At 35.0% G+C, this 9,607-nt stretch overlaps 1 protein-coding gene and 1 long non-coding RNA gene across 2 annotated transcripts; one reads left to right on the plus strand and one right to left on the minus strand.

Moving 5' to 3' along the window:
• Positions 1 to 4,460: 4,460 nt before the first annotated feature.
• LOC145127203 (F-box/LRR-repeat/kelch-repeat protein At2g27520-like) lies at positions 4,461 to 5,621 on the plus strand. Its single transcript, XM_079062434.1, has one exon. The coding sequence runs from the start codon at positions 4,461 to 4,463 to the stop codon at positions 5,619 to 5,621; it is 1,161 nt and encodes a 386-aa protein (XP_078918560.1).
• A 1,981-nt stretch (positions 5,622 to 7,602) lies between these two features.
• On the minus strand, positions 7,603 to 9,348 carry LOC145125580 (uncharacterized). Its single transcript, XR_013716062.1, has 3 exons — positions 9,014 to 9,348; positions 8,460 to 8,846; positions 7,603 to 8,170 (listed from the first exon to the last, which is right to left on the minus strand). It is a non-coding gene; the product is annotated as an uncharacterized LOC145125580 (long non-coding RNA).
• Between the last annotated feature and the right edge of the window lie 259 nt (positions 9,349 to 9,607).

The raw sequence follows: 9,607 nt of genomic DNA on the forward strand, positions 1-9,607 counted from the left end.
TGCCACTTTACGTGAGGGAAAGACTGTAGAGGAGTGGATCTATGGTTTGGAGCCCCTGCATGGCTTGGAAAGCCTCTGTATGGAATGAGAACTTAAGAGACTCGACGAGTTCCATGGGTGAACTCGGCGAGTTGGATGAAGATAGGCAGAAACTCGACGAGTTGGAAGAACAACTCGGCGAGTCCGTTGAAGATTGCCTTGGACTCGGCGAGTCTGGTCATGGAACCCCAACCTCTTCTGGTTAAGTCGCGAATCGGTGAGTCGAGGGACGACTCGGTGTGTTGGACAGGACAGGACTCGGAAATCGGTAGACTCGGCAAGTCAGGGGCTGACTCAGCGAGTCGAGTCGCGAATGAAAGGATTCTGAGCGTATGAACTCGGCGAGTCAGTAGGCAGACTCGGCGAGTAGGGTTGACCTGGAAGGTTGACTTTGACCAGGACTTTGACTTTGACCAGAGTTGACTTAGTTTGACTTCTAGAGTTCAGTTTGGAACTAAGTCTTATGTTGATACTAGTAGCTAGTGGAGCTAGTGGAGCAGCGGTTCAGAGGGTTGTCGGTCAGTAGCCAGAGGATTATCAACAAAGTTTAGAAGTGCGAGGTGAGTCTCCTCACTGTTTGTATGGGTCTACGGCCACAATGCTGGCCCATGTAGTTATGTATGATAGGAAGACCCCGGGGTTAGCCCTAGGCATTTTGCATGAAAGACCAGGAGGCGGCTCCTGGCACACACAAGAACACCAAAAATGGCCTCAACAAAGCACAAATGGCTAGGGTTTCAATGAGAAGTGTTTTGGGAGCATAAGGGACAATATGGTCGTCATATCATTGCTTAAATAGGGTGCAAACCCTCATATTAGGATTTTTGTCCGAACAGTACCTACTTGCCGAGTCCGGGACCCGACTCGCCGAGTTTATCACTTAAGTCCCGCGTTCCGTCCCGCTTTTACTCGGCGAGTTGGTCCTTCAACTCGCCGAGTCCAAGGCCAAAATGCAAAAAATATATAAATAGCTAATGAAGGAAATACGTACCAAGAACCAGGTGCTACACACACACACACACACACACACACATATATATATATATATATATATATGTTGTTGGTCATTTGATTTTTTATTTCATTTCTTATTTAGCGTTTCACTATTTTGCGGTCAAGTACAAGAGTATGTCCTTCCATTTACCACTGGTGCACTCAAACAGAGTGCTGCACCAAATGCTAGAGTTACAGGCATTACCACAACAAATGATTTTTACTATTTTCCAAAATAGAAAATGTAATTGTTACCAAACATAAAAGATAAATAAGAAATATGAAAAAGGTGTTTATCATTTCTTACTTAGTAATCTTTGTTCATTGTTGCTACTAATTTTATATATTCTTTTCTTTATATGGGGAATTGAAGTTACAAAACAAAGCAAAACAAAGCAAATGATATACTGAGTGTAATGTTAATCTATTTACATATACTTATGTTAAATTGTTATGGTTGATGATATCTCCGATTACAAAACATGTAAACATTGTTAATGCAAAACCAATTTATTCTTCTTATACTTCAATTAAATTAGGAATGTTAATTTATTTAAACTTTTGACAATAAAATATTTTAAAAAGTCTATTAATCGGAAACCTCCAAGTGATTTAAAGACCGGTTTCAAAATCTTAAGAATAACCAATTTCGGTTCCAAAATTAGTGTGTTCTGAAACCAATTAAAATACAAAAATAATATGCAAAGATCAAGACTACCTTTGATCAGCCGGAAGTCCCGTTCGCCCATCTTTTTTTTCTATTTATATTTTATTGGTAACCAATCAATTTTGATCAACAATATAGCCTAATGATTAATAATTACGATTTTTCAAATTATGAATACTATTTATCTTTTGTCCTCTGCTATTGAAATTATATCATTAGTTGCAGTTTGATATGGTTTAATCTTTTTGGGTTGAATCCAAAATTGAAAGAACCTAAGGAGGATCTTCATTATTTTTTATTTAGCAAACACAAAAAGAAGCTCTTTGTTACTTGTTTCGTTCATCATATACTAAAAATTGTTTCGATGTGAATAATTGGTTAGACATATATTTGTAGATGCATTCCTTTTATTTTAATATCACATATATCAAGAGATGAAATAATCCGTAAAGGAAAACTATTCGATGTTTATTAAAAAGGAAACTAACCACCGAAACAAAACTATTCATAAATATAAACTAATTCATGTAGCCTTAATTATAAATATATTATAAATGATATTTGTAGATTCTTTCACTAAAAATATCTTTTACCGAGAAAACTATAGAAACTCCCTCCCACCCTTATGGCCGTCCACCGCATTGCGCGGGTAGATGGCTACTATATATATATATATATATATATATATATATATATATATATATATATATATATACACTAGCAATTGGCCCGCGCAAAGCGGCGGCAAAAGATTAGTTTGTTATTAGAGAACATATTCCAAAAAACCAGTTACCACATTGGTCAATCAAATATGGAAATTTTTGAACTTTCGCATTTTATTGGACATGTGTTCTAAGTCTATTGATTGTCTTTATGTTTGTTCGGTATGTATTTTCTTACATTGGATTCGTTAAACCAAAAACAGATAATATAAAACTACATTTTCATCTGATATGATACCAAGAAAAATGTCATTGGTGAATAGCTTTTTTTCGGAGACATTTCACATTCCAAAAAACACGTGGTGAATATTTTTAATAAAATATGTTGAATATTAATTGGGTAGGTTGGTTTTAACATGCTATTCTATCTCTTTGTTGATATTGTAGCTTTTGGGTAGATTGTTTCTACAATTGTTCTAACAATAATCTCTTTTGTCTTTCAAGAAAAAAACATGTGGCGAACAAAAAAAAATTAGTGGTCACTTTGCTTTTCGATTAATATATTTATCGATTTTGCATTTGTTGTATGTGTGTTTTTATATATTAATCGGTTTTGCATTTGTTGTATGTGTTTGGTTTGCTTTTGGATTGATTTAGAAATTATCAAAGATCACCTATAGTCGTTTACCCGCGCAAAGCAACAGTGACAATATCAAACCATTACGTGTTAACGATAAGACCACCTAATAACTGTAAAATTACTCCTCGTAGTTACATATGAAGGAGATTATAATCATACTTTCAACAAATATCTCATCACATAAGTCAATCTTCCATTGTCATCTCGACAAATGCCTATACGGGTTCAAAGACAACCTAGAAACTTAGAAACATGGAATCTATGAAATAAAATAAATAAATAAATAAACATGTACATAAAAAACACAAAAACACAAAGGGATGCACTTTGTTTTTACTTATATTTGAGTGGATAAGGAAAAAGGGCTGAGATCTGGACAGAGGTTCGAGCTCTGTACCTATACCTGGGAAATGTTAATAACAAATAAATATTAGGAATAAAAACTGCAAAAACATGAAAAATGACATATGTTTTGTTGTAATAGCCTGTGCGCTACCACCGTCGAAGGTGTGCGCTGGTGGTGGTGACCTGAGATGGTGGCGTTAATGAGTAAAGGGTGCAAGTTGCCTTCATTTTTCTTGTAGAGAAAGAAAAATTGTTAGTTCGAGGCTTTTGGTTTCTGAAGGAGTCTCCCGCTTCAAATGAACTGGGAATTGCTCACGTTAACTAAAAAAAGGGATTTGCCAAGATATGTGGAGAATTAATAAGCCAGGTCAATAGGATGATAATGTGAGATGAGTTGCGTCAAAGGTGGATAAGATTTCAAAATATAGTTAGTTTAACTTTTAATTATTATTTTAATAAAAGATAATTGTACTTTAAGCTTATATATTTGTACAACTTAAAAATATTATTATTTTGTTAATGGTTATTTGTATTATTGACTTGAACCTCTTAAAAAATATTATTATTATATTGAATCTATTTTTAGAAATAGTAAGATTTCCTTTATAATATATATATATATATATATATATATATATATATATATATATATATATATATATATATATATATATATATGAAATTATCACTTTTTGAATAATCTATTCTCAGATGCCAAATTTAATTTATGATAGAAGCAAAACAAGCTAATCTAAAAACAAGGAAGAAATGCATTATGCATGCATGGAAATAAACGTGATCCTAGATTAATGCCACTAGTTTTATTTGGAAGGAACTGAAAGTTGGACTAAATCTTCTAATGGAATGAGTTAAGTGCAGTTGATGCTTCATTTTTGGAAGCGTGCAGGTACTTCTCTCTTGGGCCAGTTTCCTTTGTTAACAGATGGGCTACATTTATGAGGTTTAGTCATTGTGGTTTCATGGGCCGTATCATGTGTCAAAGGAATCAATCTTATTTTTGCAAGTAATTAAATAAAAAAAACCATAAAGAAAATTCAAAAAACTCTCATATTTATCCTTATGTAGCGTAAATCAAAACAACCCTAACCTGGTTATGGCCAGAAGAAAACGAAGCAGGGCGGAGGCTGGAGCTCCTCGTAATGACATCACGACGGAGCTGTCACCCGACATAGCTTTGTTCCACATACTACCACGGCTGCCGGTGAAATCTGTACTGCGTTTCAGGCGTGTTTCCAAGCAATGGCACTCGTTCCTTACAACGCCTGAATTTGTCAATATGCACCGCCGCCATGTAAATACGGAAAAAATGGTTGCCATCAGATCTACCAGAAAACCGTACAAGTTCAGCACCATTGACTGTGAAAGACCTAAGGATGGTTTCACTGCCGGCCGCCCTTTTCCATTCAAAGTCGGACCTAGTCAATGCATCCGGATTCTAACTTCTGTGCATGGGCTGGTATGCGTTGGCATACTAAAGAGTGTACCCTTTAACGTTATATCTAATGCTGAATACTGTGACCTAATTCTATGGAATCCTGCGACGGATGAATATAAGACGTTGTTAAAACCCCAGGCCTTTTCTCATAATGATTGTTACAATACCCATGAAAGTCTATTTGGGTTGTATCATAGCTCTTGGGATGACGACTACAAGCTTCTACGTGTAACCTGGCACCCCAAGGTTTATATATACTCTTTGAAATCCGACTCATGGAGAAAGGTTGAATCGGACTTCCAACGTACTAGGCTACACTACTTTTCATCATATATTTGGGGGCCAAGTGTTTCGTTGAATGAAAACCTCTATTTCTTAGAACATGTTGGCGACACATATTCAATTATGAGGTTAACCCTCAAAGTGATAGCAACTCCTTTTTCTGGAAATCAATGGACATCATGGTTGAGTTTCACGATTCTAAGAGATGGTTGCATTCACTTGTGGGTGAACACAGAAATTAATCCTGTGCCTTTGTCTTATGAGAACCAGTTGTGGAGGATGGAGGGAGATGGAATTTGGACCAAGTTGGAAAATTCGACCATGATTTTGTGTGACTATCCTATTCAGTATCACCATCGACTGCACTTGATGAGGAATGGAAATTTGCTCACGTATGATAGAGGTTGTGTTTACCAACTAGATATGAAAACGCATAACAAAGACTTATGTTCATATACCACCAAAACAATGCGTATCTGGCCAGGAGGAAAATACATAGAGACTATGGTGTCACCCAATCAATATGTGAATAAGTGAAGAGGTAGTGAAGTAACACCTCTTCATTGGAATCCTTGTTGGTTTTAGTTTATTCATTTTATTTCCTATATGCAACTATCCATTTTATATCCTATGCAACTATCTACTATATAACTCAAATTTTTGTCTTTTGGATAATTTGCTTGTTAATTACATGCGCGTCTATGGTAACCGAAAGGCCGGGACTTAAAACATTTATAACACACAGCCAAAAGGTAGGCGTTGTTTTGCTTAATGACACCAACAAAGTTGTAAATTTTGTCCATTTATATATTAACACGATAGAGATTAAACATGAAACGTCGTCTATATTGGGTACGAAGTGTTATAAATCAACAACATATCCCTACATATATAAGAGAATCGAATTTGTTTGTTTCATGCTATAGTCTTGTGGTTGTTTCACCAGAAAATGAAAGAAGATATATGTCTAAATTCTATGGGCAGTCCACATTTATTAAGGCTACTTTCTCATTAGTTGGATTGACATTGTGTATTATTTATTGCTTATTATCATCTTGGATAATCACATAAATGATAGAAAAACTTGGGAAACTTGTTTCTATTATGGGTCTTCTCTTTTACTTACACTCATGATCTATTTATATTTGCCACATATTCACTTGTGTTCTTCAGAGTTATATTAACACTACTAGGAAACAAGGGTAATACCTACAGCACAATCTATAGGTTTTCCGTAGGTATAAGGCAATACCTACGAAATTGCTACAGAAAAAAAAAATTGTACAATAAACGCCCGTGGGAAATTTATACCTATGGATTTGCTACGGAATAGTTACGGCTTATTCCGTAGGTATAATACCTACATATTAGCTACCGAAACGAATTGCTACGGACTGGCAACGGGTGTGAAGTTTGACTAAAATTGACTACTTTCCTACGGAATAGTTACAGAAGGACATGGCTATGGATTTCCTAAAGATTACCCATGCGAGTTGAGTTTGACCAAAATTGGTTTTTTTTTCATACAGAATACCGATAGACCTATTTAGCGGCGACGGATATTCCGTTAGAAATCCGTCACTAAATTAGTCAAAACAATTAAAAAAATCAGGTTTTTTACCTTAAAATGCACAAAAAAAACCCAATACATTAAATTTATAAGAAAATTCTCATTCAACCACAAAACTAATAAGCATTACAATATACATTTTTGGTTATAGCATTGTACTTTGCATTTACTTAATTTATTTTATAAAATAACTTAAATACAAACCAATACAATTCATACAAATACAATACATTTGAATGTATTATCCTACTTTGTATAAGATATTACTTGTACTTAGTTTATATAAAAAAATCATAAAAATGGATATCCCCTTACACGTGCAAATCTATTACAGTAGTATAACTTTTTATAGCTCTTAAACCCTTGGATGGTGACCTGTAATAAAATCACAGATTCAATACATGAGTTAATTACAAAATAAAGGAAATAAAAAAAATTATAGAGAATAAGTGCGTAGTCCGCTACTCTGGATGCCTTGACCAATCGTGTTCGCCTATGGGGCTTGATGAGGCTAAAGGGGAGAAGCAGTGAAGCCACTACTAGAAAATTAGTGCAATAGCTACAGCACAATCCGTAGTTATTCCGTAGCTATAAGCGGATAGCTACAAAATTTCTATGGAAAATTGGCTGTAGCATAATGGCCCGTGGCTAAATTATAGCTACAGATTAGCTACGGAATCACTACGGAATAGCTACGGAATTTTCCGTAGCTACTATAGCTACGGAATAGCTACAGAAATAAATAGTTACGGATTTCCTACAGAATAGCTACGGAATTGAATAGCTACGGAATAGCTACGGAACTAAATAGCTACGAAATAACTACGGATCCAAACAGCTACGGAAGTAAATAGCTACGGATTTTCTGTAGGTAATCTGTAGCTAATTACATTTTATTTAAAAAAAATATATTTTTTTTAAATAAAATAACAATTAATTTGGTCAAAATGAAACAAAAATTCATTACATTAAACTACAAAATGTAAAATACATTACTAAGTGCCTAACACATTACAAAACCATCATTTTCCAAAAATAAATATTAGAATAAACATCATCTATACAACAAAATAAAAAATTTTGTCAAACTAAAAAATATGTTGCTATTTACAACACCAGAAAGCTTCATGAAGTGCAACCAACCGGTAACTATTACACAAGTCAGCTACTACAGTTTTTTGGCCTCCAAATAACTGCTTCATGGACTGTGTCACCTTGTCCAGTAAAAGAAACCGGAACTTCTTAAACATAAGATGATTTTGATAAGTAGATTGTATAACATTATAATATATATATATATATATATATATATATATATATATATATATATATATATTAAAAAACTTAATAAATATAACATTATAACATGAAACTATGATTAAAAAACCCCTTTGTTCTGAGAAGTTCATTGATATGAGGTTGGGGACTTGAAGGAGGCCATGTCGCAAGAAACCCTTTAAGCCTTTTACAGAACTCACTGCATAAATCTGTTGTGGTGCTTGAGAGATCAATAGAGCTGAAAAAATAAAAAAATATATTCAATTTCAGACATGCAAAACCAATCTATGTTCTTGCTACATACACATACACACATAAAACTAATAATTGAGGGATGAAGAACTAACCTGTAATCCAATATGTATGTTTTCTACATACACAAACAGCCAAATATACATACACACATAAAACTAATAATTGAGGGATGAAGAACTAACCTGTAATCCAATATGTATGTTTGCTACATACACAAATAGCCAAATACACATACACACATAAAACTAATAATTGAGGGATGAAGAACTAACCTGTAATCCAATCTGTATGTTTGCTACATACACAAACAGCCAAATACCACTATCCGCTCCATTCATTTTTGCTCCAACCACCAAACACCACCATTGACCACCTTCTTGTTTGCATTTGTTCTGTACCATCACATGCTCAGCTACTCCACCATTTTAGCAACATAAACAACCGAGAACCAGAACAAAACCACCTACATCTTCAATCCATCGTTCTTGATAACTTCACAGATGATCAAGGGACCAAAATTTTGGTCAAGAAATTACCCGAATCCAAATACCCTTCACTCAGGCAATTAATCGAACACTTGGTGGGCAGATGGTTTCATACACAAAAAATTAAAGATTTTGGTCAAGAAATTACCCGAATAAAATACCCTTCTTCCCTACCTGTTACAACCGAGACACAAATCCAACTAACAATTCAAAAAGATGAAGAAACAGCAAATGATTTTAGAAAGATGAAGAAAGAACAAACAATTTTAAAAAATCATTATGTGATGTTGCAGAAAGAACAAACGATTTTGAAAAGAACAAATGATCTAATGTCGACTAACCTTTGCAGAAGCTGTCGACGAACCAAAAGCTGTCGCCGTCGATTGAAGGAGAAATTGGAAGCAGTCGACAAAACCGGAAGCAGTCGACGCGATGCTCGGAAACGGAAGTTGTCGCCGATTTACTTCATTCGTTGAGTCGAGAGAGGGAACGCGAACGAGAGAGGTAACGCGATGATCGGAAGAGAAGCTAAGGCTGCAAGCGAAGGACGGAAGATCTAGGAGAAGCAGACAAAGCGGGAATCCAAAATTGGGTGAAACGGGAATGAAAATTTTGGAGAGCAGACTCGAAATATTTGGGGGAAAAGGAAGCGGGTAACCTAGAAATATTTGGGAAGCTAAAAAAAAGAAACGGAGGCTAAAAAACATGTGGTGTACCGGATTCGAACACGAGTATCTTATGTATAATGTCAAGGTATTTACCAAAAGGCCAGGAATGCCACATCCACAACATAGAGGCTCTTTAATTAAATTTATGAAAAAACATCATAAATGGTCCCTGTGGTTTCCCAAAATCTGAAGTTTAGTCCCCGTGGTTTAAAAACCTCATAGATGGTCCCTGTGCTTTCAAAACTTTTGACGATTGGTCCTTATTGC

Source organism: Lactuca virosa, chromosome 7 (genome assembly GCF_052849685.1).
Source record: "Lactuca virosa cultivar CGN04683 chromosome 7, Lactuca_virosa_CGN04683_v6, whole genome shotgun sequence".
NCBI classification, from domain to species: Eukaryota; Viridiplantae; Streptophyta; class Magnoliopsida; order Asterales; family Asteraceae; genus Lactuca; species Lactuca virosa.